The sequence below is a fragment of the Leucopleurus acutus genome (assembly GCF_964270905.1).
Source record: "Leucopleurus acutus genome assembly, chromosome: 11".
NCBI lineage: Eukaryota > Metazoa > Chordata > Mammalia > Artiodactyla > Delphinidae > Leucopleurus > Leucopleurus acutus.
Genome location: NC_139152.1, coordinates 2,822,879 through 2,845,775, shown reverse-complemented (window position 1 = coordinate 2,845,775; position 22,897 = coordinate 2,822,879). Strand labels below are relative to the sequence as shown.

Below are 22,897 nucleotides of genomic sequence, written 5' to 3'. Positions count from 1 at the left end.
GTTTTAGGACTTTTTGAACACTGATACATTGTAGCAAAGCAGCATTAACTGTGAACAGCAGTGGAGTCTGACCGCCTTCTGACCGCCTGGGTTGGAACCCTAGCTCTGCCTCCTCCGGCTGTGTGACCTGGGGTTAGGCACTTAAACTCTGAACCTGCTCCCTCTTCTGTAAAACTGACGCTAACAATAGTGCCACCTCATAGGATCCTCGTGAGGATGATGAGGCAACATATGTAAAAGGCTTAGCGCATTCAAAGTATTCAGATAATGTAAGTTGCTCTTATTATTATTGTAAGAGCTATAGGTGTTCCATATTCATAAAATACCGCACTATTGGTATATACCTGGTCAAAGAATTACCATGCTTTGACAAAGAGAACATATGGGGATAAAGAGATGATTTCTAGTATAAATACTAGCATAAATCTCTTGGGAATTCTGTGAATTCAAATTCTCATTAGTAGTGGTTGTGAGGTACCTAAAGCAGTTTGTTAGGAGAAGGTAGGGGAATGTGTGTATGTAGGTATGTATGTAAGTTCTCATTAATACTTCAAACATGCTTCTCAACTCAAGAGCTAGATAACTTTTTTTGGGGGGGGCTTGTATAACAGAGTGGCTCTTAATCTAGAATTTCATTGAAATCAGGAAAACTAGGGGACTTATACGAAAATCTGACTTACAGAATTACATTAATGTAAATGTAATGTAAATTACATTTACATTAATGAATGCTTAACCTCTAGATAATCTTCTTTTTGTATCCCTCCTTTTTTCTTCTAATCATTTCTTTCTCCTTTGGAGACTTATGCCTCTTATCTTCCCAAGAAACTGTAACAAGATTTTCCATAAGCATCTTGGAAACTACAAAAAGTATTTTGCTCTTCGTTGTGGAACAGAAGAAGGAGGGAAACTTGAAGATGCAGTCTCTGCCAGCACCTACCTGAAGCGCCCAGTTGCTTTGCTCTTTTAGGGAAAATGGGTCTGTGGTAAAGCCATGATTTGTTCCCTTCTTATTCTGAGTAAAAGTTTATTAGCTTGTGATTTAAGCAAACCATCTGGTCCTGCTGGCACTGCACACTGTCAGCCTTGAACTTTCTCCTTAATATTTTAGTGGAGGCAGTTAGGTTACATACTTGAATCCCAGCTCTGTTTTTTTTTAAATGTCTTATAGCGTGTGCTTTCGAAAATCATACTGTGACCTGGAGCACATTTTAAAATTGTGGAGAATTTCTTCATTGTTCGGTGTGGTATGTATCTCCTCTTCTACGCAGCTTTCATTACCTTCGTTTCTCAGTGTCTGTACCCAAAACTACACAACAACTGCTGTGTGGTGGGCACAGAGCGGGGTGGGTGTCCAAGTGGAGACAGCTGAATGTGTTCTCTGGGACTGTGGGAAAGTAACAGAAAGTGCAGAATTTCCATCTGGCTTTGAAGCTGTTTCCCTGGCTTGGAACCAGAGCACAAATCAGGTGATTAGCTGTAAATCCTGGTTCGTGGCACCGTTCTTGCATTGAATGCTAAAGTGCTTTAAAGCTTATTTGGATGTATGTATGATCTGAGGTGGAAATACCTTGACACCTTGACCTGGCACTCAAATGGGTGGGAAAATTAAGCAATCTTTGAGAAAATTATGTTTTACTAACAAGGAAATTCTGTAAGTTCAAGTTTGGAATGAAAGATAAAACATATCTGTAACCATGGCAGACTAGATGCTGGGAAAATAACTTCCACAGAAACAATTGAAGATGGCTGATAAAATATGCATTCATAAGTTGTCAAGAATGTAGAAAATTCTCAGGCCAGGGGATGAACAGAGAGGGAATTCAAAGATAAGTACTTGGTAAGCTGTTGAACTTGAACGTTGGTTTTTGTATCTTGGCAGGACAAAAGAAAATGTCCATGGCAGCCCAAGGTAGAGAGTCTAAGAGACAAACCTCCCCCCTTTTTATAAAAAGGGTCCATAACACCCAGAATTGGTCCTTTGAAAACACTGAGAAAATTGACTGGCCTTGGGTGAGACTAAAAGAGAAGAAGAAAGAAGGCACAGTGAGCAAGGAACTTCCGGAATGACAAAGGGCTCCTAACTCCAGGTCCTGCCAGTATTGAAAAGATACAAGGGTATCTTTGCCGGCACATTTGAAGATTCAGACTAAGTGAGCAAATGCCAAGGAGAATGAAACTCAGCAAAGCTAGCTAAATATGAAAAAGAAAACCTGAAAGAAAAGAAAGAGTTGGTAATAAAATTTTTTCCCACAAATTTCAAGCCCAGAGAGTTATATTGGTGATTTTTAATAAACATACAAGGAACAAATCATTTCAATCTTATAGAAACAATTCCAGAAAAATAAAAAAGAGGGACATATTTTATAAGGCCAGCATAACTCCATATCAAAACTTGACAGAGTTAATACAGGAAAGTAAAAGTTTAGGCCTGTCTCAAGCACGAACATAAATACAGAAATTCCTGAACAAAATATCACTGGAGTCCAAGGTGAGTGTGTGTGAAGAGGAAAGATATGCTTGAAGGAGTGAGGTTCATTCCAGGATTTTAATAGTGGTTTCATTAGAAGACTACTTACTGTAGTCTACCACATTGAAATGTGATAGGAGAAAAGTCATATAATCATCTCAAGAAATGCAGAAACTTTACATTAATTTATAATTTTAAAAAATTCTTAACTAGCTAGTAGTAGACGGGAATTTCCGTAGCCTGTCAAAGGACAGCTATTAAAAATTATACTACTTACTTATGGATAAAACTTTTAAAGTATTCTATTTATGATCAGAAATGAGACAGAGTGCGTGCTGTCAACATCTTTGTAGACTTTCTGGGCTCTGCTGTAAGGCAAGTAAAAGAAATAAATACTATAAGGATTGGAAGGTAAGCGAGAAAACTATCATTAAGATATGAATGTTTGTCTACATAGTAGAGAAGAAGTCCATAAAGACTGTTTAAGTAGACACTAGATACAGTGTAAGTCTCTAGAAATCAGTGGCATTTCTATAGCCTGCACCAAGATGAAAATTACATTTTTTAAAAAAGATAATATTTAATATAGCATTTAAAAAAGTATAAAGTTCCAAGGAATAAGTATTATTAGAATGTTCAAGATCATTATGGGGGAAATTATAAATCTTTTCTGAAAGATATTAAAGTCCTAAATATACATCTCTTCCATATAGCTCTTCCATGAACTGTTGTAGAACAGTGCCCGGATTATGCTAGACTCAGGAAATATTTTTTGCAAAAATTCAAAAATAGCTAAGATGCTCTTGAAAAGAGAACACCATTTCTCTTAGATGTCAAACCTTATAAAGCTATAATAATTAAAATAATGTGGTTTTGGTGTAGGAATAGGCAAACCAGTGGCTCATAATAGAAAGCATAGAAACATACCCATGTTTACGGGTATACGGGATGGATGTCAAAGGTGAAGATAGAATGGATTTTTCAATAAATGGTTCTGAGACACTGATCAGTGTTATTGCTAAAAGTGAGACAGACAGTCATTATGTGATATAATATGGTGTACACACCTTGCCTATGGAGTACTGTTGTCAGAAAGACCAAACAAACCCAAATCTCATGAAGCCTTTACCTATTACTTTCAGTTTACAAGAAACATGAGGACCAGAGGAACACCACAAATAGTATCATTAAAAAAAAGCAGTCAACTGAATCCAAAATGTGGGTCATTCTATAAGACAAGTGACTCATTTTCGCTAAGAAGTTAATGGCATGGGAACTTTAAAATGTAAAGCAATAGGGCAGTTGTCCAAGCACCTTTCAATCAAAAGAATACTCTTCCCTCATTGAATTGCCTTGACACTCTTGTCAAAAATCAGTTTACCATAAAAGTTAGGGTTTATCTCTGGATTCTCAGTTCTTTTCCATTGGTCTCTTTGTCTATCCTTATGCCAGTACCATCCTGAAACTCTGTAGTAAGTTTTGAGGTCAAGAAGTATGAGTCCTCTTTCCCCCCACCCCCAGATTACTTATTTTAGCTGTCTTTCATTTCCATATGAGTTTTAGGATCAGCTTGTCAGTTTCTGGGACAAAGAGAGCTTTTATAAGGATTTTGTTGAACCTGTAGATCAGTTTGAAGAGTATTGCCATCTTAACATTACATCTTTCAATCCATGAACGTGTTGTCTTTCTATTTAAATCTTTAATTTCTTTTAGCAACCTTTTACAGTTTTCAACAGAAGCCTTGCTCTTTTTTTTTTTGCTAAATTTATACCTAGGTGTTTCCTTCTTTTTTATGCTATATTAAATGGAATTGTCTTCTTACTTTCATTTTTGGAATGTTCATTGTCTGTGTATCGATATACAGTTGATTTTTATATATTGATCTTGTATCCTGTAACCTTTGTATACTTATTTGTTTACTTTTTAAACAATTTATTGGGCTTCCCTGGTGGCGCAGTGGTTGAGTGTCCGCCTGCCGATGCAGGGGACATGGGTTCCTGCCCCGGTCCGCGAAGATCCCACATGCCACGGAGCGGCTGGGCCCGTGAGCCATGGCCGCTGAGCCTGCGCGTCCGGAGCCTGTGCTCCGCAACGGGAGAGGCCACAACAGGGAGAGGCCCGCGTACCACACACACACAAAAAAAATTATTTATTTTTGGCTGTGTTGGGTCTTTGTTGCTGCGCATGGGCTTTCTGTAGTTGCAACGAGTGGGGGCTACTCTTTGTTGCGGTGCACGGCCGTCTCATTGCGGTGGCTTTTCTTGTGGAGCATGGGCTCTAGGCATGTGGGCTTCAGTAATTGCAGCACACGGGCTCAGTAGTTGTGACTTGCGGGCTCTAGAGTGCAGGCTCAGTATTTGTGGTGCACGGGCTTAGTTGCTCTGCGGCATGTGGGATCTTCCCGGACCAGGGCTCGAACCCGTGTCCCCTGCGTTGGCAGGTGGATTCTCAACTACTGCACCACCAGGGAAGCCCCTATTTGTTTACTTTTTAAGATGGAGTCCTTAGGATTATTCTCTTTATAAGATTATATCATCTTCAGCTAGAGAAAATGGTGTGTCTTCCTTTCCGATATGGATGCCTTTAAATTTTTTGCAGCTTGCTTTTTACTGGCTATCATCTCTAGTACAATATTAAACAGAAGTGGTGAGAACAGACATCCTGGTCTTGTTCTTGGTCTTAGAGGGAAAGCATGCAGTCTTTCATCACTAAAAGTTTTTCATAGATGCCATTTATTGGCTTGAGGAAGTTCTCCTCTATTCCTAGTTTCTTGAATATTTTTATCATGAAAGGGTTTTGGAAGTTGTCAGATGCTTTTTCTATATCTTTTGAAATGATCATGTGGTTTTTGCCATGTATTTTATTAATATGATTTATTACATTTATTTTATATGTTAAACCAACCTTGCATTCTTGGGATAAATCTCAATTTTTATATCTTGCTGGCTTTGATTTTATAGTATTTTTTGCATCTGTATAGTCATAAGGGGTATTCCTCTAAGCTTTCTTTTTTTCTTTCTTCGGCTGTGTTTTTTCTGGTTTTATCAGAGTTTCTGTGTCATGATCCTTATTTTCTCTTGTTTTTTTGGCACTGCATGTGCAAAGTCCATCTTCTGTATATTTCTGCCTCCTAATCTGGAATCAGTAATTTTTCCAAGGAGCCCATTCAGTTTAGTGAGAAACCGTAACCTTAGAGCTGTGGTCCTCAGTGCTGTTGACTGTCATTGCTTTTACCTCTGGAGTGGTGAGGACGTAGGTGTGCGTTTTGCTCTTAGATCCGGGTTATACTCCTATGGTGGGCCCTTCTTTTATATGCATGAGTAAACATAATTTTGGATGAAATAAAGTCAGTAATAGCATTTTTTCAGTGTTCATAAACTGATAAAACTGAGTAGTGATTTATTTTGGAATATATGCATCAGAGGTAAAAATAAAGAAATGCAAGGGAATAAGTACACAGATTAAGAATAGCGATTACCTATCACAGGAGAGTCAGAGAATACAGTTGGATAATTGCACTTAACAAAAGCTACTGGGTCGTGAGTATGTAAGTGTGTGTTTTGCTCTTAGCTCTAGAATATATACATACGCCTTTTATCAGTGCATATGATATTTCAGATGGATCATTTATGAAATTTAAAGGTGGTTATGTGCAATATAAAACATTGTTAAATTATTTTTCCTATAATTTATAAGTTGTCTTTAAGTAATTTCTGATCTTTTGCCAAGTAGGCCCAAAGTACCTTCCTACCATGACTGTGAAGTCCTTCTACCGTTCGCAGTGCTGAGCCTATTGGATATCCATGTTGATAAAAATGAGTCTGACCATTACACCATATTAAAAAATCAATTGCATATACGTCATATATTTAAATGTGAATGTATAGTCCAAGAAAGGATTTAGAAGAAAGGATAGTAGCCTCATGACCTTGAGGTTGACAAAATTGTCATGTTCATTATACAAAAAGCTCTGAACATAAACATGTATAAAGGAAAAATTTTGTTAAATGCCATTAAAATTTAAAACTTCTGCTTATCAGAAGTGCTTTCAGGAAATTTTGCTATTTTTGCACAGTGGAATATCATACAGTTATGAGAACTACAGAACTACAGTTTTACCCAGCAATGTAGATGAATCTCACAGATATAACACCAGGGGGGGAAAATCCGTGCTTAAAATTATATACTATGTAATTCCATTTGTGTAAAGTTAAAACGAATAGACAAAACTAATCTGGAGTGTTAGAATAATGGTTACTCTTAATCTAGAAAAGGGATATGGGGGGGTTGGGGTGATGGTAATGTTCTGGTTATTGGTCTGTGCTCTTTATATAGGTTTGTTCACTTAGAATTCTTTAGGTTATACATTTATAATTTTTGTATATTTTTCTTTATGCTGTATTTCAATAAATATTTACTAAAAACTTTAGATGCATAAGAGTATGTATAGAGTGGGCTTACCTTTGTATAGGAAAAGGAGGAATAGTTTATACATGCTTGCTTGTGTATGTATAAGATATCTCTTCAAGTTATGTAAGAAACTGACACCGCTGCTTGCCTGGAGCAGTGAAGGACAGGATGGGAGGGAGATGTTGTGAGATACGCTTAAGTTCATAAAAGATGGACACATCTCACTATTTATTAGACCTTCTATAAATGATGCTGTTGATGGCTGATTTTGTGTTGTAAGAGTATACCTTGGGGCGTAATTTAATCTGGTTTTTGCTAAGATTTTATATGAATTAAACTGATAACGTAGAATCATCCTTATTGACAGTTTTCAAAAAGGCAGGCAGTTATATGTTCTTGTAAAGCTTGCTGATATGTGAATACATATCCAAAGAGATCTGCGTAATAAGAAAAAATCTCACAGCAACTGGGACTGTCAGGAGGCTGTTTAGCTGAGAGCATTAACTTGATCACTTCTGAGAAGATACCTAAAGTAAAATAACTCAGGTGCCAAAAAACTAAGTGTAACTTTTTAACAGCTGTTACCAGTCCATCTACCTACACTCACCTCTACCTCTGGAAAGGATTATAACCAAGATTATTTCTTGTCAAGTAGCAAACTGACTGTAAACTCTTGTGATTGGTATACTTGGCTGTTTGATTTTCTGGTTGAGGTTGTTTTTAGGTAACAACAGATATTTTGGCAACATCTTTTCGCCTCTGAATTAAGATGAACGTGTTTATTTAAATCTGATTTTGGAACTACCCGGAGTAAGTGGAAATAACTGATAAAGTACAGAACTTGCTCTCTTAGTTTCTTGTGTTTTAGCGTTCTGTCTTCTTTCGCTCATGTTTTTACAGGTCTTTTATTTTATTTAGTTATTTTAAAATAAATTTGTTTATTTATATTTTTGTCTGTGTTGGGTCTTCATTGCTACACGTGGGCTTTCTCTATTTGTGGTGAGTGGGGGCTACTCGTCGTTGCGGTGCGCGGGCTTCTCATTGCAGTGGCTTTTCTTGTTGTGGAGCATGGGCTCTAGGCCCGCGGGCTTCAGTAGTTGTGGCACGTGGGCTCAGTAGTTGTGGCTCACAGGCTCTAGAGTACAGTCTCAGTAGTTGTGGTGCACGGGCTTAGTTGCCCCACGGCATGTGGGATCTCCCCAGACCAGGGCCCGAACCTGTGTCCCCTGCATTGGCAGGCAGATTCTTAACCACTGCGCCACCACGGAAGTCCTTTACAGGTCTTTTAAAAGCATTCTGTCTCTTCTCTATCTGGTCATATATTTTTTTTCTTCCTGCCTTCCTCAAAAAATCTCTACCTACCTAGCTTTAGAGCAGGAAATTATCCGATTGAATTCTAGCTGTTTCTTTAACAAGAAATTCTTTGTAATGGTATAAACAGAAGAATCTTAGTTTGAACGAATAAAAATGACTCATTTATGTTTATTCTGCATCTGGTATTAGTCAAGTTTATGGCTTTTATTTCCTAAAATCCTTCTAGAAATATTTATTATGATTTTGTTCCTTATATTTTTATCTGCATTATATTGTTATTTCCATGGAAGTTTCTGGACTGTTTCCAAATAAATTCCTTAGAAGGGATTGTTTCTGGCACAGTGTTACTTCTGATGCCCTTACATTTGTCAAAAAGAAAATGAGGGTTTTTTGGACCTAAACTGAGAAGAATTATAGTGGAGGGAAGATGAAAGATGTATGTCTTTAACTGCCATTTATGTCTGATCCTGCGAGAGTACAGAATTTTTGATGGGTGTGTCTTCAATTTTGTGGACCCAGGCGTTGCCCACTGCCCAGCTCCTCTGACTATACCTGGCCCAGATGCTCAGTTTCTGACCTTTGTGTGTTGATCATAGGTGGAGGAGTTGCTGATGGCCATGGAGAAGGTAAAGCAGGAGCTGGAGTCCATGAAGGCGAAGCTGTCCTGCACGCAGCAGTCGCTGGCAGAGAAGGAGACTCATTTGACCAACCTTCGGGCCGAGAGAAGAAAACACTTAGAGGAAGTTCTGGAGATGAAGTAAGTTCTATAATATTGGTCTTCAGGCGTATGCTTAGTAGAAATACTTGTCCTCATCGCTTTCATCTTCTGGCCCTGTTTGTCACGCCTGACCCACTTAGCCTAATTTTAATGCTCACTTGTGTTTCTCGCTCCTTAGAACAAATTGGGGACAAATCCTGGTCAAATGGAAACTTTTTTTGCCTCCCTGTCACTGAATTTTGCAGTCCTCTAGAGTGTATGTATCCGTATGCAACTGTGTCTCTGAAATTCCTAAAACCTTCTGGAAAGTTCTGGCAAGTTGTTGAGCTTTCTGAGGAAGATAACCATTGCTCCTGAGGACATACGATGGCTAGGCAATTTTTAAAAACATGTTTTATTATAAACATTTCCAAAGGTACACAAAAGTAGAGAATAGTATATTGAACCTCCTTATACCCATCCCCCATATTTAACCATTAATATTTGCCACGCTCTCCAGTCAGCTTTCACAGGATCGTCACTTTTAGCAGAACCTTTCTTCACATCATTTTCCTACTTCCCAGGCATCTTGCAGCTTCCTTGAGATAGTCTGTTGTGAAGGCTGTATATATCTGCTCTGCATAATACAGCTGCTTCTTTTTCTCCTCTGTGACTTTGAAAAGTTCTGGTTTCCTTCTCTTCAGAACAAGTATGTCTCTTTTTTAAGTCCCTTAGTACTTTCTCCATCACTCTGATCCCCACCCCTATGTAATTGTCCTGCTCTCATTTTCCTGAAACCAAGTCTATGCTGGGACCCCTCGGTTACCTTCATCACCTCAGCAGTTACCTGTGTTTTTGTCGTCTTCTCTTCTGACTCAGAGGAGATACCGTCTCTCCTTCACCAAGCTCCCTTCTTATTTCTATCACAGATTTAAGCTCTGGTTCCCTCCTCTGCAATCTGTCTCCATTAATTTTCTTTCACATAATCTTTGCTCACTTTCTGTTAGTTCCTTCTTCTCTGCAATAAATACGCACTCTCTCTGACCTAAAGTAAACAGTCTTTCTGAGCCCAGCCAGTGCTTGAAGCTAACATCCCCTCTCCTGCTACTTTGAACTATCAATAAATGTTGAATATGAGAATTACAAAGTAGCAGAGGATCTTGCCATGACACCTCGGCGTGAATTTTCATGGGGCATGATTGTTTTGTTATCATGACGGCGGCCCAGGAGTTGAGGAAACAAATGTCGGGGTGTCCCCTGTGCTTATGGATTGTTAGGACACAGTGGGAGGTTAAGAGAGCCTGATCTTTTAGAAGAGTATTACAGGTGATGTGCTCTCGGAAGTGACAGATAACTGGAGCCAGAAATAGGTTGATGCGCAGGGAGAACGGGGAGAATTGAGGGTTCTGGGTATCATGATGAGAAAGTTTGCTTCTTACGACCAGGTTAGTAGAAGCAGTTTAAGACAAGGTTTTATCACTGATGATAAGAACATAGAAGAAGGATGGATATAATATTCGGGAATACAAGGTATCGATGCGATACTCCTAAGCACAAACAGACCCTGCTAAAGCAACGGGATAGGAGTATTGTTTCGTTTTCTCTGTGTACCAGTATCTTGACTCGACTTGTCAGATCTTTCCCACTCAGTTCAAGTGTCCATAGCAAAACTGTGGTGGATTTGTAAAGGAATTTTCCTTTATTATTAGGACTTTGAAAAGATATGAAAGAAGTTTTTAAAGAATGCTTGACTTTAAACCATTAAAAGGGAATTGCGTGTGATTTTTTTGTTTTATTATTATTATTTTTGGAACCACAGTGCTAAACTTTCTTATGGACTTCCCTTGCCAACCCAGCTTAGAGATTACATTTCAGAAAAATACTGTGATTTGCAAAACTGTTTTTGGTAAGATCAAGCACTCACACACTAAGGCATGGGATAAGTAATTAAAGTATTCAGAGAATTTATAAGTGGTATAGAAATTTGATGAATAAACATTGAATAAAAGTTCTAGAAATAAGGTGTTAAAACCTGGCTCTGACAGGTGACCTGTGCCTTAAATCACCTTCCTCATCTGCTCCGGAGATACTACTACAGCATCATGCTGCTCTTAGATTTTCTACAAGACTTTTGTCCTGCAGATTTACTGACTTAAAGTTTTTAAAGTAGTCCTTGCTTTAATTTGCACTTAAATTTCTCCTTGTTGTTGCCTCTCATTTTCATATCTTAATAAAATGGTTGTTTAATACCTTTCTTTTAACAAATTAAGCACTTCAGGCCAAATCGTCTATCCAAACATGCTGTTGAGAGTGGTGGCTAATCCCAAACTCCTCATGTATCCCTCCTCCACTCTCTTTTCTCCTTTGGTAACCATAAGTTTGTTTTCTATGTCTGTGGGTCTATTTCTGTTTTGTATATGAGTTCATTTGTATCTTTTTTTTTTTTTTTTTTTTTTTAGGTTCCACATGTAAGTGATGTCATGATATTTGTCTTTCTCTGTCCGGATTACTTCACTTAGTATGATTATCTCTAGGTCCATGCATGTTGCTGCAAATGGCATTATTTCATTCCTTTTTATGGCTGAATAATATTCCGGTGTGTGTGAGTGTGTGTGTGTGTATACATATATATGTATAAATATATAAAACATGTCTTCTTTATCCGTTCATCTATTGATGGACATTTAGGTTACTTCCATGTCTTGGCTATTGTAATAGAGCTGCAGTGAACACTGGGGTGCATGTATCTTTTTGAATTATGTTTTTCTCTGGATATATGCCCAGGAGTGGGATTGCTGGATTATATGGTAACTCTATTTTTAGTTTCTTAAGGAACCTCCATACTGTTCTCCATAGTGGGTGCACCAATTTACATTCCCACCATCAGTGTAAGAAGGTTCCCTTTTCTCCATGCCCTCTCCAGCATTTATTGTTTGTAGATTTTTTTTGATGATGGCCATTCTTACTGATGTGAGGTGATATCTCGTTGTTCTGATTTGCATTTCTCTAATAATTAGCGATGTTGAGCATTTTGTCATGTGCCTTTTGGCCATCTGTATGTCTTCTTTGGAGAAATGTCTATTTAGATCTTCTGCCCATTTTTTGATTGGGTGGTTTGTTTTTTGATATTGAGCTGTATGAGCTGTTTGTATATTTTGGAGATTAGCTACAGCAGTTAATTGTACAGCACAGGAAAATATAGCCATTATTTTGTAAAAATTTTAAACGAAGTATAATGTATAAAAATATTGAATCATGGGCTTGCCTGGTGGCGCAGTGGTTGAGAGTCCACCTGCCGATGCAGGGGACACGAGTTTGTGCCCCGGTCCGGGAAGATCCCACATGCTATGGAGCGGCTGGGCCCGTGAGCCATGGCCGCTGAGCCTGCACGTTCGGAGCCTGTGCCCCGCAACGGGAGAGACCACAACAGTGAGAGGCCCGCGTACTGCAAAAACAAAAACCCAAAACAAACAAACAAAAATATTGAATCACTGTGCTGTACACCGGAAACTAGCATAATATTGTAAATCAACTATAGTTTAATTTTTTAAAGTTTGGCATACAAATATTAAGTAATAATTCATAAAACCTCAATCAAAAGCTGTACAATTGGACTTCCCTGGTGGCACAGTGGATGGGAGTCCGCCTGCCGGTGCAGGGGGTGCGGGTTCGTGCCCCGGTCCGGGAGGATCCCACGTGCCGCGGAGCGGCTGGTCCCGTGGGCCATGGCTGCTGGGCCTGCGCGTCTGGAGCCTATGCTCCACGGCGGGAGGGGCCACGGCAGTGAGAGGCCCGCGTACCACAAAAAAAAACAACAACAGCTGTACAATTAACCTAAGCATAATTATACACAAAACACTATGAATGACATATTGCGGGTTCTGATACAGTAAACTTTTGATTCCTTTTCACTGCATAGCTGACCAAGGGAATAGACTTTCTTCTGCTATGTTCTGGACTCCTCTCCATATGTTGAACAGTTTCTGCTAATCATCTGTCCTGGGTTGGGAGTGTCTCAGTTCTACAACTTTGCTCAGAATTTGCTTCGTTCATTGTCAATTTGCAAGGAGTTCACTCCCCCCAAGGAGTTCTGCATGGTATCTGCATCTAATTACTTGTGGCAAATAGTGAGAGCATACTTCCTGGAATGAAAGAGCCTGAATCTGGATTCTAACTCTGCCCCTTATGAGCTCTGTGTCTTCAGCAAGTTCTTTAGCCTTCTTGTGCTTCAGTCCTCTTATTTGTAAAATGGCAATAATGATTGTCCCTATTTCATAGCATGTTCATCACAGTAGGATAAGAAATTGTTGCTATACGGGACTGAGAGCAGTGCCTGACATAGGAAGCCCTTAGTAGTGGGTATTGTTAGCTTGCTGCGTGTACTTACTGGCAACAATTTGCAGGAAATCAGAAAAGTATTTGAGCAAAATGTAAAAGAAGAAAGGTAATATCCTATCTGTGGCTGTTGGCAATGACAAAAAGATTCTTCCTTCTGTAGTTATGGCAGGGCCCACCATATTTTAAATGTGTTCATTGTTTTATTAATAATAACTGAACAAGTTAAAAGGACTTGTTTACTATAACCAGAGAACTTGAAATGCAGAAGAAATATGAAGGGAATGCAATGTGCACAAGAGCCTGAAACATGTGTGACTGAATCTGGAATAAGAAAAGTCTTCCCTGAAGAAAGGATGGTTGGCCTATTTGTAGAGACAGTCCTTCAGCAAAGCACCAGGATAGTCTAGTTTTCTGGAATAATCCTGAACTAGTCAAACCAAAAGGAATGCCCTGATAGTTCTCTTCTAACCCTAGTATTTATAATTGTAATTTCTGAGTGTCTGTTACAGACAGACGGCCGTGAGTCTGGGGAGATGTGGAGCTGGTCACCTGGTAACCTGCCAGTGTCTCAGAAGAAGCACTCGAGTTGCTTGGCTAGCCCTGGGGAGAAGGGACATTTTCATTGGCAGATCTCATGTTGGTTCTTCTCCTCATGCTGTGGTTTTGTTAATCACTGTTTTTTTACTTCACTTTTATGTTAACCTCTTTGACTAAGAAAGAAGGGATGAACGGGAGAGGGAGGAAAGTAATAAAATAACAACCGTAATAAATTCTGAGTATCAGTTCAGGTCACGAGCTTCACTATCAGGATTTCTAGATGAGCTGATTCATTCTCCACTGCCCTGCATTCAAAGTCCTACTGCAGTCTCACCCTGTGTTAGCATTATGAATACAGCTCAAAAGACTCACGTTTCATTTCGAGTAAACTTTTATCAAACTACGCATTTGACTACACTGAGAATTGGTTTGTTTCGGAAGGTGGTGGTGGAATCGCTGTTTGGTTTCTTTGAGAATCTAGAGCTGTGTGATAAATAGCGTCCCATTAATAAAGTTGCTAGAGAAGTCCAAAGCGCTGTGGGCCACATTATATACTCGTGAGATGACTTCTGGCTACAGAAAGATCTGACTTCCCACCCACGTAAAATAAATTTTCATATGTACCTAAGAAGAGTTCAGTAATATAATCTGAATTCTGGCATTGAAAAAATACTTTTGATTTGAGAGAAAAATGCAGTATGCTTGGAATTAAGGAAGCTGTAGAAAATGGTTACTGGGAAAAGTTCAGGCTACTTGGGGTTAGTATAGTTAGGTGATCAATCTGTTTTACTTTGAATAATTAAAATGAGACTGTATTTTAAATTATTTTATCTCCTAATATTCTGTAGAATTTCATTTTAAAATTTATTGTAGATTTGCTGACATTAAAAAATAAAATCCCACTTGGGGATCTATGACAGTCTTCCAAATTAACCACAAAATTGATAATAGTTGTGCAAATTATATGCTAGTAACACATTGAAATGCCTTTTAAGATACGTAAGGACTAGAACATGTATACTTTGTGCAAAGCCACACTTATGTCTACTTCCACCAAGTGCCTTTGTTTGAGTCATTGGACATATGACAAAGGACTTTTAGTGGAGTTGGAAGCATTTTTCACAGTGGCCTGAAATACTGAGCTTTAAATATTTTGTGGGAAATCACATAAATTCTTATGAAAATTTCCTACACTTGAGTTGAAAAAGAAAGCAAAGTATGCTGTATAGTATAGCAATAAATAACACTAGTGGGACTGGTCCTAATTAAAATTATAAAGAAAAGTTTCTAACTCTTGACTTGGGGACTTCCTTCCTAGCCTTGGTTAACTCTTTAATTCTGTCCCCTCTTTTCCTACCCTCACATCCAGCTCTCTCATGCGTCCTACTTCACAGAATGTGTGATATCAACTGTCAAACATCTTTTCTCATCAGAACTAAGAGTTTAGGTGGGGCTCTGAGTTGTTAAGGACAGTGATGGAGATGGGTTAATTAAGTACAGTAATTACAGTATTTACAGTACAGTATTTGAGTTCCTTACCTTTCCCTGCTCCTAAATGGTGACCGTGATGCTCAGCTTCTCACGAGATGAGGCACGAGTATTTCAAATGTTTTTCTCAAATTGTTTTATTTTCTTGTGACCTGAATTAGAATCATTTACAAACAACCCTAATATCCCTTGCCCGTTCTCCTCCCTTAATCCTAAATCCATTCTACCTTTTAGCCATTTAAGGCCAGATGTAAATTCCAAACAGAAGAACCACTTTCCTGAAGAAATCATGCTTCCTAATAATTTTTTTCATTTAAAATGTCTTAAATGGCTGTGGTAATCTGTAAGTAAAGAGCTGAACTTTTCAGATAAAGGCCCCAAAGTCCCTCTCTTTTCCAGTTTTTATAATTCTGTCTTTCCCCCATCAGTATATGGTTTGTGTGCAAGAATGTCCTCGCTTGTGCAGGGATGAAATTAAGAATATAGGTCATCCTCTTTTTCCTAAAGGGGAAAGGAGTGGGATTATTGTCCTACTTCTTACTTATCTTTTTATTTTTTTCTCTACTGGAGGTGTAGGATGAACCCTAGTCCCTTTGTTTAATATAGTTGAAACAGTTAAAGGGACAGCTATTCCAGGTAGGTAACCTAATGCCTTAAGCTAATTGCAATACTCATTTTAAGAAAATTTTTTACGTAATATACCATTATGAGAGGGTTTTTCAGTTTGGGATTAAAAAAAAAAATCTTTTCCTTTCAGGATCTTCATTCTCTGTGTCCCTCAGAGTACCATAAAGGTATTTACTCATTCTGTAAATGGATAAAACTTGCCTCAAGCTTTGTATGTAGAAATAGTAATCCATTTATTTAATCATAAGCTTTTCCTGGCTGAAGATTCTGAGTAAAAGGGTATTATAAGATGCTCTTTGTAGCAAAGAATGTGTTTACATTTTGAGCTAGTTATAAACCCGGTTAATAATACTTTGACCTACCTCATGAGGTTGTTGTGAGGATTAAATGAGATAACGTGATAAAAACACTTTGAAATTGGTCAAGCTGAATATTTGCAAAGCATGATACAACTGAAGATTGTTAAGTTTGCACTTAACTTTTCCGGTTGGCAGTTTTCTCATTCTGAAATGAAAGGGTTTCCTGCATCTCTACGATTCCTGTCATTTTAAAAATCATATGATTCTTTGACTAGGTGACCTTCTGACATCCTTGGTTCTATAGTTGCAAATGCTCTGAGTAAATCAGAGAAGTAATTTATATATAAACAGTATACTGAGCAGAAGTTGGGGGTCAGATGTCCATAATTCCTTGGCTGAGGACTGAGCCTCACGTTCACTGGATCAGACTGCCCAAGGCCTACCAGAGATAAGCTGCTCTGGGGATGGAAGTGGAATTGTGATGCTAGAGTTAGAGCAGCAGTGCTGGAGAAGTTTCAGTTCCAACCCAGTCACAGTGGCAAAAGTCTTGTTAAAACTTAAGGCATCTTGCTGAGATAACAGAAAGTCTGGGTTTTAGGAGTAGGGGTCATGACCTACAATAAAGCTAACTATAGATGTAGTGTAACAAAACTGAAAGCCCCAAGGCAATCTACAGGGGCAGTAGAATTTGGAGGATGAGTCCCATCAGGATAGAGAGGTTTGGGAAATACCCTGAGCTTTCAACAGATCAGCCCAACAAAGGATAAATCCAAGCCTATACAAGGTCAAGGAAGTCAGCTATTAACTGAATTATCTACTAGAATAAAAATCATTGCTTTTCAGAAGAAAATAACAGAATCCAGAGTCTTTGTAGTGTATCATCTACAGTATTCTATATTCAATTAAAAAATATCGCCAGACATTCAAAGAACAGTAACATGTAACCCATAGTGAACAAAAACATGCAGTAGAAAGCAAGTCAGAGAAGTCCTAGATATTGGAATTAACAGTGATTTTAAAGTCACTCCTATAAGTGTGCTTTAAAGTCTTCAAGAAAATGTAATGTTGATGATAGAACAGATAGGAAATCTCAGCTGAGAAAGGAAAACATTTTAAAAATGGAAATTTGAAAACTGAAATTTAAATGAAAAAATTCAGTGGATGGTCTTAATGACAGATTAGAGCTTTCAAAAGAAGGAGTCCATAAATTTTAAAACAGATCAATAGAAATTATCCAGTGTGAACAACTGTGAGAAAAAGAGTTTTTACAAAATGAGTAGAGCTTCCATGACACGTTGGACATTATCAGATGGGCTAATACACATGTAACTGTAATTCCAGCAGGGTAAAAGAGTGAGAAGGGGGTAGAAACAAGTCTGTAAAAATAATGGCTGAAATATTTCTTTGATTTAAAATACACTGATTTATGAAGGTGTATGGGAAATCTCTGTGCATCCCTCTCAATTTTTCTGTTAACCTAAAAGTGCTCTAAAAAATAGTCTTTTTAAAAAGCGTGTATATTTACAGATCCTAGAAACTTAGTGAAACCAAGCTGGGTAAATACAAAGAGAACCACACCTATAAACATTATAATATAATTGCCAGAAACAAAATATAAAGAGAAAAACAGAGGCAGCAAGGGAAGAAGAAAACACAGTATGTAAAGGGAAACGGTGATAGCTGAGTTCTTATCCAAAACATTGGAGATCAGAATAAAATGGAACTTCTTCTAAAGTACTGTAAGAAAATTTGTCAGCCTAGAATTCTAGGACCAAAAAACAAACAAACAAACTCCAAAAACTAGGGTTAAATATAGACATTTTTCAGATAAATAAATATGCGAAGAATGCATCCCTAAGTGGAGGTATGTCTGCGTGATGGCTGATTCGCTTTGCTGTATAGCAGAAACTAACACAACATTGTAAATCAACTATACTCCAATTAAAAAATTAATTTAAAAAATTAAAAGAAAGAAAAATACAGTAAGCTACGGAGATATATTGTACAGCACAGGATATATACCCAATATTTTATAATAACTATAAATGGAGTATAACCTTTAAAAATTGTGAATCACTATATTGTACACCTGTGACTAATATAATATTGTATATCAACTATACTTCAATTAAAAAATATTCATTTCTAAAAAAACACATTCTGTAAGAAATGCTAAAGGATGTTCTTCCAGCTGAAAGGAAATGAAACCAGATGGAAGCATGAATCTACAGGAAGGAATGAAGAACACACATGGTAAATAAGCTGATAAGTATAGACAACTGACTCTGAAGCAAAAATAATATCATTGTATGGTGGAGTTTATAATAGGAGTAAAATTGAAAGATATGACAACAATAGCACCAAAGATTGGGGAGGGTAGAAACATATGGTCGATTTTTTTTAAGTCTTTTTTTGTTTTAATGTTTATTTATTTATTTGGCTGCATTTGGTCTTAGTTGCAGCATGTGGGATCTTTACTGCAGTGTGCAGGCTCTCTAATTGTGGTATGCGGGCTCTAGAGTGCGCAGGCTTAGTTGCCCTGTAGCATGTGGGATCTTGGTGCCCTGACCTAAGATATGGGATTGAACCCGTACCCCCTGCATTGGAAGGTGGATTCTTAACCACTGGACCACCAGGGGCGTCCCAAAGTTTTATAATTTCTAATCTAGATAGACTTTGATAAGTTAAAGGCGCATGTTGTTAGCTGTAGAGCAACTACCAAAAGCAAAAGCAAAGACAAAAAGCTCAAAATCCAATAGAGGAAATAAAATACACTAGAAGTTACTTCATTTACCCAGAAGAAAAAGGACAGCAAAGGAACAAGAGCGGAGTGAAGCGGAGAGGGGCAAATGGATGATAGGTATAAATTCAGCATATCGGTAGTTAGGTCAAAATCAAATGGACTAAACACTCTAGTTAATGGACAGAGATTATTAGAATTGATTAAAAAAGAAACAATGCTGTCTATAAGACATACAGTGTGATAAACACAAGTAGGTTGACTTTTAAAGAATGTACAAAGATAGTCCTTGTAAATAGTCATCATGAGAAATCTGGTATGGCTATATTAGTATCAGGTAGAAGAGACTTCCAGAGGGTATTCCCGGAGATAAAGAAGTACATGCCATAATGATGAAGCAGATAATTAACCAGAAAGACATAACAATCCTTCATATGCATGCACCTAGTACAGAGCTTCAAAATTCATGAAGAGCCAACTGACAACTAAAAGGAAGATCAGACAGATCCATACTCATCAGTCATTGCTGGAGCTTATAACCCCGATTTCTCAGAAAGTGATAGAATAAGTGAACCAAAAACAAGCAGTAAAAACATAGAAGCTCTGAAGACTGTCAACTTGATCTATTTAATATTTATAGAGTAGTACACCCAACAACTGAAGAATATATATGTTTTTCAAATATGTATGGAATGTTCACCAATGAGGACCATATGCTGGGCCATAAAAATAAATCTTAATAAGTTTCAGAAGACTAAAATATGTCAGAATTGTTCTCTTACCACAGTGGGATTAAATTAGAAGGTAATAATAAGATTTTTGGAAAAATCCCCCAATGTTCGGAAATTAAATAATACAATTCTAAATACCATGGCTCAGAGAAGAAGTCATAAGGAATATGAGAAGTCATTTTGAACTGAATGAAAATGAAAATACAAATGTGAAATTTTGTGTCATGCAGCTCAAGTAGTGCTTAGAGTGAAATTTATACCTTTAAATGCCTATATTACAAGATAAGAAAGTTGAATTCAGTGAACTGTTTCCACACTAAGAAAATTTAAAAAGAAGAGTAAAGTAAATGAAAGTAAATAGAATGAAGGAAATAATATAGATAAGAGCAGAAATCAAGGAAATAGAAAGCTAACAACACAGAAAATTTACAGTCAACCATGGTTTCTGCAAAGAAGCAATGGAATTGGTAGGCCCCTTGCAAGACTGATCAAGGGAAAAATGAAGACTCATAAATTACCAAATTTTTGTAATGGAAGAGGGCAAGAGTGGATATCACTTGAGGTTCTAATGGCATTTATATATATATTTTTAAGTAGAATCTTTTTTTAAAATATTAGGCTGTGCTGGGTCTTAGCTGCAGCATGCGGGCTTCTTAGTTGTGGCATGGGGACTCTCAGTTGCGGCATGCATGCGGGATCTGGTTCCCCAACCAGGGATCGGACCCAGGCCCCTGCATTGGGAGCACAGATTCTTACTCACTGGACCACCAGGGAAGTCCCTCTAATGGCATTTAAAAAGAGAATATTTTGAACAACTTTATGCCAATAAATTTGATATTTTAGATATAATAGACAAATTCCTTGAAAAATATGGTGTATCAAAACTGGATCAAAAAAGGAATAGAAAGGTGACCAGGCTGTATCTATTAAAGGAAATGAATTTGTAATCAAAAATATTTCCACAAGGAAAACTCCAGGCAAAGGTTAGTTTACTGGTGAATTCTACTAAACATCTAAATATGAAATAATACCAACATTACTGAAACTCTTTCAGAAAATAGAGAAGAAGGAAATACTTCCTAATTCATCTTATGAGACTAGAATTACTCTCACACTTAAACCTGAAAAACACATTATATAAAGAGAAACTCCCTTATGAACATTGACATAAAATTCCCACAAAAAGTGTTAGCAAATTAAATAAGAAACTAATATGTCATAACCAAGTTAGGCTTATTTCTGGAATGTAAGGCTTTTTCACTATTAAAAAATGAATTAGCTAATTTCAGCTACATTAACAATAAAGAAAAAATCATATAATTATCTCACATATTCAGAAAATGTTTTTAACATCCATTCATGATAATAACTCTTAGCTGACTAGGAAGAGAAGGCAATTTCTTCAGCTCAAAAAAGAGCACCTATGAAAAGTTTACAGGTAAGGTCATACCACATGATGAAAGTTGAACACTTTTCCCATGAGATTGCAAAGGACACAAAGACATCCACTTCAACCCCTTGATCATTATTATACTTGGAGGTCCTAGTAACGCAATATGTCAAGAGATAATAAAATTGAAAAGGAAGTAGTAGCATTGTCTTTACTCATAGACAGTATGATTGTCTAAGTAGGGCAACACATAAAAATCAATTGTAGTTCTATATGTTGACAACAAGCAAACGGAAACTGAAATTTTAGAAAATATTATTTACAGTGGCATCAAAATGCATAAAGTACTTCAGAATAAGTCTAACAAAAATTGTACAAGATTGCTACACAGAAAACCATACTACTGAGAGAAAATAAAAAATATCTAAACAAAAATAGGGATATATCTAGTTCATGATTTGATTATTCAAACCTAAAGCTGACCATTTCCCCCAAATTCAGTTATTATTGCAACACAATCCCAGCCAAAATCACAGGGAGCTTTTTGTAGAAACTTATACTTGGAATTTTAAATTTACATTGAATTTCAGTGGACCTAGTAGAGTTAAACCATTTTGAAAAAGAGCAGAGGAGAGCAAGATGGTGGAGAAGGAAGTGTGCTCACTCCCCCTTGCGAGAGCACCGGAATCACAACTCACTGCTGAACAGTCATTGACAGGAAGACACTGGAACTCACCAAAAAAGATACCCCAAATCCAAAGACAAAGGAGAAACCTCAATGAGACAGTAGGAGGGGCACAATCACAATAAAATCAAATCCCATAACTGCTGGGTGGGTGACTCACAAACTGGAGAACACTTATACCACAGAAGTCCACTCACTGGAGTGAAGGTTCTGAGCCCCACGTCAGGCTTCCCAACCTGGGGGTCTGGCAATGGGAGGAGGAATTCCTAGAGAATCAGACTTTGAAGTCTAGCAGGATTTGATTGTAGGACTTTGATGGGACTGGGGGAAGCAGAGACTCCACTCTTGGAGGGCACACACAAAGTAGTGTGCGCATCAGGATCTAGGGGAGGGAGCAGTGACCCCATAGGAGACTGAGCCAGACCTACCTGCTAGTGTTGGAGGATCTCCTGCAGAGGCAGGGCGTGGCTGTGGCTTGGCGCAGGGACAAGGACACTGGCAGCAGAAGTTCTGGGAAATATTCCTTGGCATGAGCCCTCCCAGTGTCTGCCCTTAGCCCCACCAAAGAGCCAGGTAGGCTCCAGTGCTGGGTTGCCTCAGGCCAAATGACCAACAGGGAGGGAACCCAGTCCCACCCATCAGCAGACAAGCAGATTCAAGTTTTACTGAGCTCTGCCCACCAGAGCAACAGCCAGCTCTACCCACCAGCAGTCCCTCCCATCAGGAAGCTTGCACAAGCCTCTTAGCTTCACCCACCAGAGGGCAGACACCAGAAGCAAGAACTACAGTTCTGCAGCCTGTGGAACAAAAACCACATTTACAGAAAGACAGACAAAATGAAAAGGCAGAGGACTATGTACCAGACGAAGGAACAAGATAAAACCCCAGGAAAAGCAACTAAATGAAGTGGAGATAGGCAACCTTTCCGAAAAAGAATTCAGAATAATGATAGTGAAGATGATCCAGGACCTCGGAAAAAGAGTGGAGGCAAAGATCGAGAAGATGCAAGAAATGTTTAACAAAGACCTAGAAGAATTAAAGAACAAATAGCTAGAAGAATTAAAGAACGAACAAACAGAGACGAGCAATACAATAACTGAAATGAAGACTACACTAGAAGGAATCAATAGCAGAATAACTGAGGTAGAAGAACGGATAAGTGACCTGGAAG

General features: G+C 38.0%; 1 protein-coding gene across 6 annotated transcripts in view; it reads left to right on the top strand.

Annotated features, from left to right (window-relative positions):
* Positions 1 to 22,897, top strand: part of ERC1 (ELKS/RAB6-interacting/CAST family member 1) — a 399,625-nt gene that overhangs the window by 206,502 nt on the left and 170,226 nt on the right. For all 6 annotated transcript variants that reach the window (XM_082850733.1, XM_082850731.1, XM_082850730.1 and 3 more), the window contains one exon: positions 8,791 to 8,951. In XM_082850733.1, the coding sequence (XP_082706859.1) occupies positions 8,791 to 8,951 (161 nt within the window). The remainder of the gene's footprint in view (positions 1 to 8,790; positions 8,952 to 22,897) is intronic.